At 44.1% G+C, this 18495-nt stretch overlaps 1 protein-coding gene across 1 annotated transcript; it reads right to left on the bottom strand.

The window, feature by feature from the left end:
• Positions 1-968: 968 nt before the first annotated feature.
• On the bottom strand, positions 969-2980 carry pou3f1 (POU class 3 homeobox 1). Its single transcript, XM_034102959.1, has one exon. It carries the CDS (start codon positions 2978-2980, stop codon positions 1859-1861), a length of 1122 nt encoding a protein of 373 aa, XP_033958850.1. The 3' UTR covers positions 969-1858.
• Positions 2981-18495: the final 15515 nt, after the last annotated feature.

The following is an 18495-nucleotide window of genomic DNA, read 5'->3' as shown; positions in this document are numbered from 1 at the left end:
TACTATAACATAAATATAAATGTGACTTTGCAGTCTACATTTAGCAATCAACATACAACCAATGTAGTAAACAAAAAGGAAAAACATACTGAAATCCACTGCAACATAACCATTAACAGAGCTAAACAAAAAGCTCCAAACACGTTTAAGAAATAAATATATATATATAAATGGTCAGATTCATAAATGAAATCATATTAAAATATCTTCTTGGAATTAGTAAGTGTACAAAACTGCCCGGAAAGAAACAAAAACAAAACAATATCTCAGAACAAATACAAGTTTACATATTGGACATATTTACATTTCGGAAATAATCCTGGCAACATTTTCTCTAAAATCTTTTTTTGCTATTATTATTTTTTCTTGAAAAAAAAAACGTTTCCCTCATCTGTATTGAATAGCATTGCTGTAGGCTTTTGGACTGGTCCAACTTTGAGAAAATGACACACAATGCAAGATTTCTTTTCAGGTCAGAAAAAAATAAATATATCTAAAGTTAAGTCCCTTCATCGCTCCTCCTTAAGGAATTATTATTTTCTTTTTCTCCGAATCCAGCGTTTTAATATAATACAATGGATTTAGGGGACAAAGGAAAACGGTGTGGTTGTAACCAGATTGAAAGAACTAAAACACAGAGGAACAAAATAAATCATGTACAGGCGTGATATTCCGACATGGGGCACTGAAGTTACCTGAGTTATTATTACTTTTCATTTCGTATTTGACCAATCTCTCTTGAAATGTTTGGAATACAACAGGATTAACAGGCAGTGAGCAGTGTGAGCTGACATCGCTCTGTGGTGATAACCAGGAACCTGTAAACATGGGATTTATTGTGTTTAAGCATGGAGATCTGCTCCACTCACAATTGTATTAACAAATATAAAATCGCAATAATAATATCAACGAAAGAATAAGTGCTCCATGCAAAGAAAACAATAATTTGAAAACAATCAACCCCCCCCCCCCCCAAATAAAATAAAATTTAAGAATTCCCCTTTTAGCGTCTGGTGCTGTTTGCAAATTTCGACGGTCAGCTGCAAAGCTTTAAATATTTTTTTTAAGGCATGCAGTCAGAACTTAAACGTCCTGTTGCATTGGACATTTTTCTGAAATATGTTTGACCTTAATTATGATTTTTTTTCGGGTGCCCAATTTCCATCACTTTTCCACCATCAACTCCCACTGAGTAAACAGAACAAATAGAGGCTGCTCTGATGAGTTACAGTAGCAAAAATAATGAACGAAATCATAGACAGTCTGCAGAAAGAGAGACACTGAAGTTAAAGTATTTCCAAACCAAAACATCACACTTAATATAACAAAGAAAGTATACACTAATATTCAGAAATCTGGTTAATCAGTTTAAGCCTGCAAAAGCAAAATGTTCATTCAGTGTTGGCTATTCGTCTCCAGTGTTGATCATTTTCAGGCAGCCACCTCATTCTGGTGAGCGCCAACAGTTCATGTAACACCAGGAGGAGATGGCCTCAGTTGCCACATTAAATTAATCCCCATTTGAAACAGCCATGGGATATCAAATTTACTTTATATGCCTTCTCCTCCATATAATTTGGTAAATAAAGATCTTTGTTTCACTTTAAATACGCACGGAATCAGTATAGCGAATATTTTTTTGTCTTTTTTTCTTGATTTTTTTTCTTCTTAACATTTTCACTCTTGCCATCTATTTGTTGGACATGACGATCTCCGAATACTAAGGACAAAACTCATCTGTTCAACTTTTCCATGTCTCTTTTCTCTCAGGAAAACAAAAGCCAAACTTAAATACTGTAAACTCCATAGTCCCTTTCCTATCCCCCCGCGGTTATTATCGGATTGTTCATGAAAATAGTCACTGTACAGGACTCTGTAGTGTGCGGTGTAGAGGAGGGGTCTCTGCTTGGGAATATACGTCCTCCATATTCGGATGAGGGATCCCAATTGGTGTCATTCTTTTCTCTTTTTGTCTTCTGTTGCAAAACCAAACGCGCACAACCTCTTTTTCCAACTGCAGAGAGTTGGCCAAACTGGTGATTTCATGAGCTGACGGCTTTGGGCATTTTAAGAAATGATTTTCCAGCGCCCCTTTCACCCCCACTTCAATGGAGGTCCTCTTCTTTCTTTTCCTGCCCTGCGCAGCAATCTTGTCCAAATTGGTGGGACTGCCTGTGTTAGAGTCTGTCTCCTCCAGCCACTTGTTTAGGAGCGGCTTAAGTTTGCACATGTTCTTGAAGCTGAGCTGCAGCGCCTCAAACCTGCAGATTGTGGTCTGAGAAAAGACGTTTCCATACAGGGTGCCTAAAGCCAATCCCACGTCTGCCTGCGTAAAGCCCAGTTTGATCCGCCGCTGCTTGAACTGCTTGGCGAACTGCTCCAGGTCGTCGGAGCTGGGCGCGTCCTCGTCCTGGTCCTGGTGGTGGCTGAACGCCTGCTGGGGCGACTCCATCTGGTTGTCGTGGCTGCCCGACTCGTCGTGGAGCGTGTCCCGCATGCCATGGTGCAAGGTGCCGGGCTGGGGACTCAGCATGGCGTTAAGGTTTGTGTATCCAGGCTGCGAGTACACCAGAGACTGGTGACCGTTGGATGCAGGGGGAAGCGGGGATAAGTGGTGCGTTGTGGTGGGTGCCCACGAACCATGGTGGGTACTCTGCGTCTGCTGGTGCACCAGGTGAGATCTGTGGTGGAAGCCGCTGCTCAGGTCCTCCCTCGTCTGCACGGTGGCTTTGTGCTCCTGCTGTCCGATGTGGGTGCCGCTGGACCAGTCGGTGTTGGAGGTGGGCAGCCACTGGTGGTGCGTCAGGCTCATCGGGTGTCCCGTGTTGGTAGCCGCTAGCCCTTGCAAGTACTCGTGGTGCATCATTTTCTGCACCTCTCTGTAGGTCGTCCCCTGGTGCATCCTATCCGAATCCGGATGCATGAGCGGGTTGGACGGTAAGGAGTTATTCCTCGGAATATACTGAGCTGTTGTCGCCATGGCTCCTACTTCGAAAACTGATGAGCACTTCGGAGGTCTCCAGGCTTTAGAGCCAAAACGCAACAACCTGCTCTGGGAGGTCTTGGGGAAGAGCGAAGACACGCCTCCCTTCTGCTTGTATTGGCTCCTCTCCGATTCAAGCCCACTAGGGACATATTCAATAGGCGCAGGGTTTCAGAGCATGGTACAGGGCATTTTTCGCTCAGGATGGATAGAGCGCCGATCTTACATATGTTATAGAAAAACACATGTTCTATTTATTAAATGTCTCTTTGAGTTTTTAACTGTTCTCATCTCATTTTGTATACCCGCGCACAGATATCCTGCCGTCTATCAGTTACTTTCCCCCTCCTATTCTCTCCAAAGAAGGGCTGCAGCAGCGGGGTTTGATTAGGTTTCCCCGGGTTTAGATCGGTTGTTTTGCAAATAACCACGTGGGGGAGTACGGTGATCTTTTTGAACGCTTGCTCCCCCTCCAACATACACACATGCACTTACACACACGCACCCGTGCACCTTTATAATAGGTCACTGATGATTATAGCGCTGCTCATTTTAAATAGCTTATAAGGCGCGATGCTCCGGCTCTGCAGCCACCCACACAACGAGAGGCGTGTAAATAAGCGCCATGAGATGTCTGTGAAGGCTCCTGTAAATGTGTGACAAATTTGAAAAGCATTTGCTCTATTTCAAAGCCTCCGCGTATGTCATTTATTTGTATTGTCTCGGTAATTTTCAATGTTGTATGATCTCATCATCACCTCCCACTTAGTTATGATAGGCTCTAAATGCACCCCTGCACACACGCACGTATAGCAGGTGACAGATATTATACACCATTTATTTATTCAGTATCCTATTTTCAAATAATGTAGCCTATACGTTATCATGGTTTAGTAGCCTATATCTGATCATAATCATTCATAATGTATTACAACAGTCTTATTTATTGTTTATATGACATTTATCCTCACTGCCAAGCTGCTGCAGCAGTTTTTGGTTTTCCCTGGACATTTAGATTTAACCGATTTAAGAAATAAAATATAGGCTATACTTTGTATATAATTTACCTCTTGAAGCATTTTACTAAGCAGCAACTTGGAGAGAGAAACCTTGTGTTTCTTCCTCCTGGCTCCTTCCTCACTAGCCTCTCCCGGTTGATCTGATTATTTTTCCCTTCACGTTTTGTCCCAATAGCAAATTACCAATTCTATGAATTGCAAAGCAGCCTCAGAGACGCTGAGGGGTAGAGAGAGGGGGGGAGATGCGAAGATTGAAAGGGATCTTTGCAAACACAATCACGTTCTTAAATGGAAATGCGGGGCTTTAAACAAATCTTACATCTCTCCCGTTCCATTCGCCTAAAACTCTGCAATCAGGCACATGTTCCTCTCCTTCTAAAACAGGAGCTTTTTGGAAGGGTTTTCAGGCGCAACAGTCCCATTTTAATCATTTACCTGAAAGCAATGTTTTGTCTTTTTATCTCTGCCGCGTGTTTGTTTGTTGTCATCTTCCCCTTGCGACTATTCTGTGTCTATTTACAGGACGACTCAACTCATGTTCATTTTAATCCGGGACTACAAGACTAAAAGGTAAATTGTCTTCTTTCTGCTGTGACCGCGTCCTTGCTGTAGCCTACTCTTGTCTTCAGCGGTAACAATGAGGCGTGTGTGTTTGAGCGCGTGAGTGTGTGTGTGTGGAAAATGTTGTCGGGGTCACAGGTGCTCGTCATCATCTTTTGAAAGGCGTGGTTTTTGTCCAACCATCCTTTATATATTTGAGATGAGTGGAAGACAACCTCTGCGAGTTATCGGCGTGTCATTTTAGGGCAATTAATTTGTAACAAAGTCAGATTTTAAGATGATATGAAGATGTTTTTCACTGCAGTGCATTGGCAGTATGTGTATTGTATCTCAATTTAAGAAACGCTTCTTATTGTTAAATGTAACATTTTGCAAAAAAATAAATACATTCTAACAATTACGTGCATAGTTAAACTGCATAATGTATAACATCTAACAATTGGTTTAAATATAAAAAACGTACCAATAGACATATTTATTGAACTGAGCATTATTTATTGTTATTTATATTTTATAGAATATAGTCGGGAAAATCATATACAATGTAAACAAGTAAGACAATGATACACAATGCGTGAAATGCAAGCCAGAGCATGTCTTATCGTCAGTGTAAACTCATGAGAGACCTCCTGAGTGTGTCACTGCTATGAGGGACCGGAGCTCCATGCTGTCAGTTAATGAAGATGCGTTTGCCATTCAGTCATTCTTGTCTCCCAGTCTATAAAAAGCAGTGGTTTCTGCCACACAGACCCAGTCTTGTGCTTTCGCCATGCCAGCGAGGAGCTGCTGGAAAAGAAGGATCCAGATGCTTTGGCCCTTTTGTAAAGAATATGGCCTTGTGTGCGCTGAGGTGCATTTTTGCCAGGACTCACTAGGTTTCCATGGTGCGCTCGATGAAAGGGATCACACAGAACGTAGTGGTGAATGACACGCCGTACAGGAAAAGCGGCTGGAAATGAACACGATATGATGGATTTAAAAAAATGGAATGAAGAAAAGTCTCGAGGCACACAGAGTGACCCGCAGAGAGATGAGTGTGCAGGAAGTTTGGGGGGGACCATTACCAGAAATAAGTGTGTGCACAAGTCTTCTTTGTATCACCCTGAAAACACAATTCTCTGATTTATGCTTCACTCTCTCGCGAGTATTTTCCTGTGCTGTCTTGTCAAAACGTGAACATGCAATAACTTGAAATACATTAAAACTTAATATCTGTAAAGAATTAACATGGGCAGGACTTTATATAAATCAATTTATTTTTGGAAAGGATGTTTAACAGTAACTGTATTTCCGTACTGTCATTCAGAGCATTATTTAGTAGCGTGGAGGAGGTTTTCTTTCCCCAGTCGGCCACGTGTTAATCTTTCCCCAGTCTTGGCTACTTAATATTCAGCAGTTATTGTCAGGACGCACCTCAACCAATAGGACCCCGTGACCCTTCAATTAAACAACTTTCTCTCTTTCTGAAGGGATAACAGAGCAATAGCGATGTAAATAATAATGTATAAAATGACCCATGACAAATAGTTGTGGAGTAACGTCACTGCATTATCGGCACTCTTAAATTAGATGCTAAATATAAATGAACAAATAAATAAAAACCTTGTTATTAATCACAAACAAATCCAAACTCTATTGTAAAGAATCGTTGTTCTATTTGAAAAAGTTGCAGCAGGTTATTTAAGTCCTCGTCCCAAGGCTATACATGTATATGCTAACATTACATTTCGAAATAAAGTTAAAGCTAATGATCTAGTGTTATTTCCACAGGTATACCTGAAATAACACTCTTAAAACAGCCTCGGCCTCATATTAGATGTTAAATACATGTCTTCCTCAATTCCATGGGGAACATTTCGACCAGCCACAAGCTATGTTTAGATTTTAAAATTCATGTGATGTTCCCCCAACTACAGCGAGTAGAATAATATCCACCAACTCACTCAATCAGATAATTGTATTTCGTTTCCAGTTTTCTCTTTTTTTTGATAGACATGCGTAATAGGCACTAAATATGCACTAGCAAAAAAAAAAAAAAACCTTGTTTGCCCATCCATTTTGAAGACCAAATCGTCCCGTGCTTTTCAGGTAACTTTTTTCTCTTTCTTTTTTGGCTAATGAACTTGGGCTATTCTGCCAGCATCCCCCTGAGAATGCGACGGGGGGAAACGCTTCTCTTGTGGTAAAAGGTGCGAGTTTCTTCCTCTATCTCTCGGCTAATTAGGCGGGGTCTGAACACGCCAGAATGAATATTCATGAATGGCACCAGCGCGCAATTAGTAGTGGAGAGAGTTCCCAACTTCAATCCCCAAACAACGCAGCTTGCAGAGGAATGGGGTACCGGTCCCCCCCTGTACTCCATGTGTCTCTGCTTCTGCTCAAGCACTCTTTGAGCCCTCACTTACACTGTCAACTCTTATCAGCCAGGCTCCCGCTCCCATTTTCAAAGCAGCCACCAACACAAGTGATTTGTCCACTTCATGCAAATCACCATGTTGGGAATAACAGCTAATCCAATTAGATTCTCAATAACTGAAGATATTTCTTGAGTTATTTGGAGTCACTTTAAGACAAATCAACAACATCTTTAAAAAAAAATGCAGTTGATTTCTCTGATATGACATCATCTCTTACTCCACAAGGTTGAAGCAACTGACACTCAAACACAACCCGTACATGCACCTGCCCCCTAATGAGGCATATCATCAAACAACCCAACATTTCACAAGCATCACACCTCACTTTTACAAATCCCCTGAAATGCCAATGGCCCTTGCTGCACACATCTGCTGCCATCCCCTAAAGCCCCCGCTACCTGTCTGATGGTTTGTGTGTCACAGCGGCCTGAGCCTTAGCCCGTGTGGCTGTCTGTCCGTCCGCCCGCCGAGGACCCACAATCCTCTGCTTTGAATTCAAGGTGATTCTTATCCCCGACCCCCTCCTAGCCCAGCGTGTTTGCCTCTTGCCTCCATAAAGACGTGTTTATGTATGTATGTATGTGCAGAGGGGAACACGGGGAGGTTTTTCAAGGGTTGGGGGGAGATAAGCAGAGGAATTTGAGGCCGGTGAATATGGATGGGGTCTTTGCTTTTAGAGAGCACCGCTGATAGAGAGGTAAACAGCTCCTGGCCAGAAGAAGGGAGAAGGGGGAGAGGTGGAGGGGATTGGTTGATGCATGCACTGGCATACATTTGAGGCCTGACTCTATCGCTCTCTCTCTGTTACTCACTCACCATCTCTAAGGACTATCTATCATTATTCCTTCACCTCTTCCTGTTGTTATATTGTCAAGCTTTTGCTTTTGAACAATCTTGTGGATTACGACAATGAGGTTCTATTATCAATACATGCGAGGGGGTTGGCAGACGGGCCAGAAGTTGTTGGTTTCTCCGTGGTGAGGCTGCCTTTTTAAGGATGCTTAAATCAGTGCATGTTTTAGGTTTCACACATATGGACTGACAGATATTACATCGTCTTGTTACGAGGATTAATCAAATGTCAATTCTCCTGCCTGCAACTCCACGCACTTTTCTTCTGTCCTCTCGTTATGTTGACGATCAGACCGGTAACATGTTGTTCTCAGACTTCTGACCCTCTCTTGTTTTCTTTCTCCCCTGTTTCTTCTCTTCTCCTGACAGATCCTGCGAGGCTGAGCGGCTGGCCAACACGAAGGCCACGACCCAGCAGGAGTGAGTCGACGTGTCTCACATATAATGTCACAGTGTGTTTGTGTGTGTGTAAACATGTTGCCTGGTATGGATAGGCGTGTATATCTTGAGTAGGAGCAGACACTTTATGTAAACAACATTGTGCTGCTGTTGGAACCGTTTTCTTTGGTGAAACTCCACTTTGTGATTGTCAGGTTTATGTGAAGGCCCATTATTGTTGATCATGTTGTTTAGCATCTCGCTTTATTGTTTTTGTTTTAATTATTATTTTTCCTTTATAAAAAAGATTAATTTAATATTTGTAAAGCAGTTCTCTTAACCCTAAAACATATTTTTCGTCATGTTCTAAAATGGATATATGTTAAAGTGCAATGTCGGCAATTGACAGGCCTTCACTTAAGAACTGCCAGTAGGGAGATTACAACAAGACAAAGAGGGAATAATGTGTGATTTAAAAACCAAGGAAATTAGCACCTTAACCTTCAAGCCACACAGGTGGCAATTTCTGTTTTGTTTGAATAGATTTCGCTGCAGCCGAATTAAACGGTGACAAAAGTTAACTTTATTTGGATGAGAACATCTTCTTTGCATTTGGCTAATTCAGAGCAGTTGTTCTGTTCCACAGGTAAGCCCTCTCGGACCCCGACTCTCCTTTGGGGCAGCTGCTCAGTTTTATCCCACTTGATTGCTCTCTTGGCCACGACACAACACATACTCTCTCACACACAGACACACACAAGAACTTCCACACTAAGGCCCCACCGCAAAGTTATTAATGAGCTGTTTGATTTTAATTAGATAGTAATTCATGTTAATGCCTGCTTAATGGAGCCAAATAATTCCCCTCGGTCACTCGGGGTCTTTATGCTTCGTTTACCAGCCCCTGCAGTTATTCTCTGGCTTTTGTTTTTATAGTGCATTTCCAAGTCCTTTTTCTTTTTCAAGCAGTGAGTGATAAAATGGTTAAAATGTGGATAATGCTAAACATATGTTGTGAGTGAAGCGTGTGCATATGAGTGCGTGCTTGTGTTTAAAAGGGTGTCAGTGTGTCAGCTATTAAAAAGCTATTATTAATGTGGTTTTTTTCGTTTCATTTTTATTTAGGTGCTTGCTTAATTGACATGCATGTCCATGAATGTAAAACTACATACACAAATTGAAATCCTACACACACACACACACACACACACACACACACACACACACACACACACACACACACACACACACACACACACACACACACACACACACACACACACACACACACACACACACACACACACACACACACACACACACACACACACACACACACACACACACACACACACACACACACACACACACACACACACACACACACACACACACACACACACACACACACACACACACACACACACACACACACACACACACACACACTCTCTCTCTCTCCTAATGCACAGGCCACTACAGTAAATGCCTTAAGTCAGACCAAAGAAAAGGTCAAACTCAGTATTGAACGCTAAGCAGGGTTAAACCCTCAGGTTGAAGTGCAGCTACCAAGACATTTTTAAGAGAGGGGTCGTGACCTTTTTGTCCAGGCCTGGCCTCAAGGTAAATTGTCGCTGTCTGAACGCACATGTACATCCACTGAGCCGCTGCTTACCTAGGGGAAGCATTTGTTCGAGACACCCTCCCTTGAGGTTCAAACATCGGTAAGGCTGTGTAGGAGTGACCACACCGGCTCGGACCACCCTGTGTGTGTGTGTGTGTGTGTGTGTGTGTGTGTGTGTGTGTGTGTGTGTGTGTGTGTGTGTGTGTGTGTGAGGAGGAGCGGAGGGTCAATGCAGTCGAGTCTGTCTCGGTTCTGTCTGGGTGCCTCGGCTCTAACGGAGCACTAAGCTGAGTGGTTGAATTGAGTTAGTGGCTACAGACAGGCTTTTAATTGTTGATTGACCAGTCTGAGTGCTTCCTGGGCTGGGGTCACAGCAGAGAGCAGGCGGGGAGGTCCCCAGGCCCCAGCGGCAATTTCAGCCACACACACCCGAGCGCCACTGTGGGGCAGCAAGGAGATGGAGAGGACGATGGTGCAAAGGTGCTCAGGACACGGAGAGTGGGGGTGGATAAAGATTGAGGGACTTCAGAAAGTTAGAAAAAGATGGTTGCTTGTATTTATTTGTCCTACACCTCAAGTCTGACATCAGGATGTCCAGGGTCCGTTTGATTCAGCCCAACTTTAAATTGGCGACAGTGTTACAGTCGCCGCGAGCGGAGCGGGCCTCGAGGTCGACAGATTAGCAAATTCAATGTTTACTCCTTCACAAAATCTCAGCTCCTTCATCTGTTTGACAATTACAAATGTACTTTGCACCCGCTCCATTCACGTCTTTGCCCCTGCTCTCCCTCCCTCTTTATCCCCTCTTCTCTCTCAGCCCTCATTCCTCTAATTCTGCACAGAGCCACAAAAGCCCATTCTGCTGTTTTAGCGGGTTAGCTCCTCTCTTCTCTCCTTCCCTCTTCTCCTCCTCTCCTCCTCCTCCTCCCCTCGGCTCACAGCAGGTGCCCGTCCTCGGCTAACATTTGTTATCTCTAATCCTGCAGGTTCGGCGCACAATAAGGAGCGTAGTAAACTCTCTCTCAGACCTAATCCCACCACTCTTTTTTGATGGCGTTCCCCTCGCCCTCCTCTTTTCTCCCTTCACTATCTCTCTTTTAGGCTGCTGGGGGGACACTTCACTTCTCTGATTGCCACATAGCTTTTTATCACCATGGCCTTCAATTTGGGGGGCAGCTGTTGGTGGAGGGGCTGTCCTTTTCCCCCCTGTTCTTTATACCTCCAATTCCAACTCTCTTTTTCCTTTCTCTCCCCCTCTGTCTCCCTTCTTTTGCCCCCTTCTCCCTCTCTCTCTCTGTATCATTTACAGTCATTTTCTGGCAATTAAAATGGAGCGCTGCTGCAGGATTTTCGCCTGCAGTGCAACACTACAGTGCTGATGAATAATTCTTCACCCTGCAAACTGGAAAGCTAGCCTTTCTTTCATGTCGGCCCTTTGTTGATTTACCATTAAAACTTGCTGCACCGAGTGGAGGGCCCGGCTCTGCGGGAACTAACAAAAAGCAAAAATGAGGATGAAGCAGATATGTGTACGTATGCTTTAGGGTCTTTTAGGGTCTTTTTTTCCAGCCTAAGATGAGGAAGTCTCTGAGTTACGTATGTGATTCATATATATTTGTGTTTATGGTTTAGATTTATGGTGCACGAGACATTTTATTTATGTCCACTGTCTCGTTGTGTGCCACTTAGGTTTTATGTTAATTCTTCTTATCAACCGTTTTCATTATTGGGCTTAGCTGTATTGTGTGAGTGATTAGACGGTCATTCATCTCCATTTCTCTTCCTCGCACACACTGACACACACTCTCAAACACTCTGTCTTTCTCTCTCTATCACACACACAGTGACTGATGTGTGTGTGGAGTGTGTGTGTGGTGCTCCGGCTGCAGAGGTGTTGGCAGTATGTTAAATGATGGGACTCTCCAGGACAGCCCAGCTCGGCACTGCTTTCTGTTTTGAGTATTAGTTCAGTAGAACAAGTTTATTATTCCTGTAGGGAAAATAAAAGCTTACATTTGCCATATTAGTTGTCAGACTAATAAATAAAAAGACAATACAAATAAATAGACTAGACAAAAGGAAATGCAACATGCAAGATAAGACTGATCAATCACCACAGAGACTTTTGAATTATTCGGCCCAATACTCTGCATATAATACCGTACAGTACATTTGTACATTTCTTTGCATTTGAACTTGTTATTTAGAGTACTGTTAATATTGAATCACTGGAGACTGATCTCACTAGAACTCTAACATTATTTAGTTTACATTTCCTTCCTGTCAAGTGACCACTTGCATATATCAACTGCCTGTCTTCAAAAAAATACATCATACAATCACATTCATTTGAATTACATTAAGTTTTGATGGAATCAGGTGTCTTTCGTCCTCGCCTTTCCAAGCATACAATGTTTCTTTAAAGAAGAATTGTGATCTTTTTCTCTAACCTTAATGACTAAAATAAATTGGACGCGACAGTTTATTTATCCAATGAAACAAACAAAAGATATCTGAAACGACAATAAACAAATTAGCGTTCCATAACTTGATCAAATGTAAGACTGAACATCGTTTTTAGTACAGATCCTATAAACTCTAGTATCACTACTTTATTATACGCAACCTTCGGTGTGCTCTGTTAGCGTAAGCTTTTCTCTACTCTCATAGCAGCAGGTTACATTCATTTGACAAGGGATACGTTTAGCCCGAGAGAACTTTGTCCACTTTAATAATCAAAGTGAATGACACCGTCTTCCAGAGAGGAAGTTTAAAGAGCTTCAGCCCTGGCTGGAGGCTTGAATTAGGGCCTTGCTGCCATGTGATCTGGCTCAGTAGTTATCTCCCAGTCAGTTATATGGGCTTCACCATATTGAACACGCGCATGCTTGGATCCACTGACTGGCACACACATGAGCAAGCAAACACCCAGATACACACGCACAAACATACACACAGTAAGTAAACAAACAAACACTGCATTTTTCACACTGTCACACTCACATGGACACAGTCACGGCGCTGAAGAGATAATGGTGGCCAGAGGCAATCTCAGTGCTCTCTCTCTCTCTCTCTCTCTCTCTCTCTCTCTCTCTCTCTCTCTCTCTCTCTCTCTCTCTCTCTCTCTCTCTCTCTCTCTCTCTCTCTCTCTCTCTCTCTCTCTCTCTCCCCTCCATGTCTCTGAGGCAGAAAGCGTGCTCCGGTCCTCACTGTCTGTTAGATTTGATCACCATCAGCCAGCTGCAACAGACAGGGCAATGCTCAGCTCAGCTGACGGCTCATTGGCACACACACACACACACACACACACACACACACACACACACACACACACACACACACACACACACACACACACACACACACACACACACACACACACACACACACACACACACACACACACACACACACACACACACACACACACACACACACACACACACACACACACACACACACACACACACACACACACACACACACACACAAATATAGACACAGCTACTGTGCCAGAGGATATTTCATGCAGTGTCTGACACCTCTAAATAACTATTTACTGTGTGTGTATGTGTGTGTTAGCCTTTGCCTCTTTATTCTCTGTAGGTTGCCTCTCCATCCATAGCTGTGTGTGTGTGTGTGTGTGTGTGTGTGTGTGTGTGTGTGTGTGTGTGTGTGTGCGCATATGTGTGTGCGCGTATGTGTGTGTGTGTGTGTGTGTGTGTGTGTAGGTGTGTGTGTGTAGGTGTGTGTGTGTCATGCAACTGCAGGCCTGTGAAATGTGAAAGTGATCGTCAGCCGGCTCTGTTCCTACACGTCGTTCTCCAACATTAAAATAGGCAGCATGTGATTCCTTGAAGTACTGCTCATTTGAATCGACCATGTCCTCATCATGTGTATATTCAAGCAAGTGAAGTATGATTTAGTTGTCTAATGATGAAGCTAAATAATAAAAAAGTGTTAATGAATTTCTGTCTGATGTGCCTTTTTTTGTCTAACATTTAAATTATTTAACCATTATGTGCTTAATTTAATTAATTAATAATCATTAGTTTCTGTTTGTTGCTATGTTTCAGCTAGAGGGCCTTATAAAGCTATGACAGACAAGAGGCAGCTAACTGTGTGTGTGTGTGTGTGTGTGTGTGTGTGTGTGTGTGTGTGTGTGTGTGCGCCTGCATGCACACACGTGCATACATGTGTCTCTGTCTGTCTGCAAAGAGGTTTTAATAAGATTGAAAAGAGGGGGTACTGTAAATCCTAAATCTTAGCACGCCCATCTTAGAGACCCGAGGGTGCCACTCTATGATTGACAGGCCTCCTTTCACTGGGGCTGTCGGACGGGGGACGGATTATGGCTGTCTCGCCCTAAAGGGCCATTGTGGGTCCAAGTCTCCCAGCTGCTTCACCATGCACCCCTCTCCACAACCAAGGAGGGGCCCTGTGAGTGTGTCTGTGTGTTAGGGTGGTGTGCATGGCATGGGTGCGCTTGACCTTCTGTCTTAATTCTCTCAAATGTTAAAATAGCAGGATGTTACCGTTTAGTTTAGTTCTTATTGAAGATTATTCTATTCTATTATTCTAGATGTTATAATCATAAAACTAAGAAAATGTATAACACAACTTTCTAGTCCTGACAGAGTCATGCTGTTCTATTATGCCAGCCCTCTTTTTTGAGTTTTTATAGTTTTGTAAACTCACACCCGTGCATTTTTAATCCAAACTCTTTTTGTCAGTGTTCACACTGTAAATGTTTTGGATCGCTTACAACAATTTGGTGTTTGGTAGAGCAGGTCCCGAGCGGTGACATGATCCACCGAGGTGATCTAGGGACAGGTGGCGCTCACAGGGCTATAACACCCAGGTGTGCTGAAGGTGCCCGCAGCTCTGCCTCGGCCCTGGTGTGGATCAGAGGACGCATAGATACCGACTTGTAAAGCACAGCCGCCTTAAGACTAAAGCCTTAAACCTCGTCACCACTGTGAGTGATAGCATCAGATAAACTTGTTTGGTGTATGGACCCTGCTCAACAATTGGGAGGCCTTATCTGTGTGTGTATTCAAAGTACATGACTCAAATGTTATGTACATAATATTTGCAAAATAGTTACTTGTCTTTATCGGGAAAACATTATATTACTGGTAACATAAATATTGCAGTAAGATGGTGGGTGTGTGCTTCTGTGACAGAAAGAGAGAAAAGGAACGAGTGCACTACATATGAATACATGCCGTTAATATGACCTTTCCGGCCTTTCTGTAGCTTCCCCGTGGTTTGCCATCCGTTTCCAAAGAGGCGTTGTGGGGAGTGCCCATCATGGGGGATCCTTCTGGGTTAGGAGACCCCTGGCGTGGGCGCAGGGCAGGGCGGGCTGGCACTGCAGCAGCACTGGCTCAGAGCTTTGCCAGAATTGGGAATGCCAGAGGCCTGCCACACTCCTGCTGGGAACCTCCCAGGCAATTAGACTGTATGAGCAGCCGCCTGAAATGTAAAGCAGAGCGAAACAAGACCACCGATTAGCGATATACAACCGTTTGTGTTGACACTATGTTGGCATCGGCTAAACGGCTGAGCGCAGACAGACATATTGTTTCAGGGTAATGTGAGCATACTGTTAACATGCACCCCCAGCTATACTTGTAAGCATTTTGCTCTCAAAGTGTGCGGAACATGATAAGTCCTTGGAAGAAGGGCCTTGATTTGATATATGCAAAGGGTGAAAAAAGTTGCCCTCCTTCTTTCCATGTCGCCGTCACCCCAGCGGAAAGAGGAGTGGATCGCTCTCACTCTCACTGTCTCTCTTCCTTTCTCTCCTCTCCATTTCTCTGTCTGATGAAAGAGGAGCTGTGATCGCTTCAACAACAAAGGGCCCAGCCGCCTGTGTTTGGATGAGGCTCTCCTTTCTTCTCTCCTTCCTCCTCTATCTCTTCTAACACCCTCTGATCTCACTTGCTCTCTTTTTCCTCTGTGCCCCCCAACCCCTCTTTCCCCCGTACCCTCTCTCTCCCTCCCTTCCTGCGCTATCTCTCGCTGCCTGATGCCACTCACTGGTGTTGCCCCTCCGTTCTTCGTTAGGGCCTCAGCGATACAATCAGGGGACGGAATTAAGAATCAGAAAGTGTCCTTGTCGAAGAGACACCCCGGATGGCGCACTTTGATGTCTCCTCGGGAAATTTGAAATTCATATGTTGTCACACTTCATTTTATTCCCCCTCTCTCCCTCGCTCTCTCCATTTCTCTCACTCCTTCTCCTTCTCTTCCTCCTCTTCTCCGTCATGTGCCATCATGTACTATTCAGTGAGAAAGACAGAAACACGGGGAGAACGTAATGCATTGAACAAGTGTTTCTGAAAGCCCTTTCCTGTCTTTTATTTTTCATGTTTTTACTTTGTGAAGAAGGCGGGAAGATATAATTCATTATTTAATTTTCTTTTGATTGTAGGACTTGGGGTGCGTGGGCTTAGAGGTGGATGACAGGGAGTAAGGGACCACAGGACGGGGTGGAGATGTGGCGGTGGGCCACTTTGATGCCATTTCAAAACCCGCCGCCAAGTCAACGCTATTTGACAGAGTGAGGAAAGTGTGGCTGCCACACTGTGTAGCGCACACACACTCAGACAGGCACACTGTGTAGCGCACACACTCTCAGACAGGCACACACACTCTCTGGCAGAAACCCTCGCCTGGTCCCCAGTGAAAACAAATGAATGTAAATGTCGCCCGAGTATCTCTCTACCCATGATTTGCTCAAACCTTCAAAATGAAAGACAGGAGTTTGGACGTAACTGTTAGGGTTTCAATAAGGCACACATCCAAACAGCGTGTGAGTCACTGAGTCATATTGTTAAGACTTTGAAGGAATTCCTCTCGTAAGAAAAGTAGAAGAATAATTAGTCTCGAGTCAATGACGTTAATGAGCAGTATCCAAAAGAAAGAAGCTGGATTTGGAAATGACACATCTTTGGACACATTTCTCATTCTTGTTTTAAAGAAAACGAGAGGGCACATCACCGGGTCCTTGATGGCCCCCCCCAAGACAGTTACAAATGGGCATGAAGGTGGGGTGGCGAGGGCCGGGGATTGGGTGGGGGGAAGGCAGATGAGCAAGATGGGGATGGGGAGTCCCACTGGTCCACTATACCCCAGATTCATCATTAATCACTCCTGCTGAGCCCCTCAGACTCCTCCTTACCACCCCTGTCTTCCACCTATAAGACCCACTCCCCAAGGTGGTGGCAACCCGTCTCTCCTGCCCCCTCCCACCAGCCGCAACCCTTGCCCCCCCCTCAAAACAACAATTTATGTTATCTAGCACCTCGGGAAAGTCACCCTTCTTTGTCTCCACATCTCTCTGTTTATATCTCTCGTCTCCCCCCGTCCTCCTTTCCCCTCTCTCACTCTCCATCTGTGTCTTTCCCCCCCTTACTACTTTTTCTCTCTCCTTTTTCGTTTTTTCCCCTCTCTCTTTGTGACGAATGGGTTTTAATAAAAGCTGACAGAGCGATGAAATTAAAGGAGTGCATCCCATGGCCAGCTATAGCTCCAGCCTGAGCGTGGCACTGACATATTTAAAACAGGGCCTTAATTCAGTAGCCCGCCCATGTCTTACATCACCGGGGCTCCTCAGTGTTATCGGAATCATTATTACTGCCTGACACTGTATTGTTGTTATAAAAAAATCATTGCTACTACTGGCACCAGGCGAGGCGAGCATTTAGCTTCTCCTTCGTCCTTGTGCCAACAGTGACCTCTATAAAACAGTTTATTCCATTGACCCTATTAGCCGATATTAGGCCCCATCTCCCACGTTGCCTCATTACAGCCTGGGATCATAAAAAAGGGGGTTGGGATGGAGGCGGCGGTCGGAGACAGAAAGCAAGTGCGCGTCTTTTCCGAGGGAACCCTTCCATAAGGAATAACTGACACAGAGGACTTACCCACGCCTCGGGAGCTCTCGCACAACGTTAGAAAGCATTGTTTTGTTGGATTACAGGGTTAGGAGGGAACATAATCCCCTAATTTTTAATCTCTCTTGATTCCAGAGGGATGCATAAGAGACTGGGGGGCTTCCCTGACACAGCTTGGGTAGGTGGGTAACAGAGATGGGGGACCGGGGGAGGGGTGAAAGGATAAAAGAAGAGGCGAGGTTTCTTAACAAAGGGCATATGATATTATTGGTGGGGCATGACTCTATTGCTTTGGGAAACTGTGAAGACAACAGGGGACATTTTTAAGTGTAAAGGAGGCCTTTTTCAGAAACTGAAACGTACAGCTGGTTACGACGCTGAAAAGTACTAGAAAAGTTACCAAACTCCCAAAATCTAAAGCAAAATCAAGAATGAAGAGATAGCAGCTTCCAAATCTCTTGTAAGAGAAATAATCCAATCCTATTTGTAGGCTGTGCACTACACAACATCCAGCATCGTTCTGTGACCGTGATAACATATCCTTCTCCCAAAACATTTCTGCTTTGTCATTTCATATGTGTCTGGGTGTGTGGATAATTTCTCAGACAGCTTACAGTGGCAGGCTTTTTGGGACGGAGGGATAAGTTGTCTGGGAGCTCATACCCATAATCTGCAAAGGATATACAGGGTCTCCCCAGGCAGAATGCAGGGACTGTTCACCTGCAGCATTAGCTAAATAAGATTAGGTGCTGGACTG

This window comes from Pseudochaenichthys georgianus, chromosome 16 (genome assembly GCF_902827115.2).
Source record: "Pseudochaenichthys georgianus chromosome 16, fPseGeo1.2, whole genome shotgun sequence".
Lineage (NCBI taxonomy): Eukaryota > Metazoa > Chordata > Actinopteri > Perciformes > Channichthyidae > Pseudochaenichthys > Pseudochaenichthys georgianus.
This window is presented reverse-complemented; position numbering and strand designations above follow the sequence as displayed.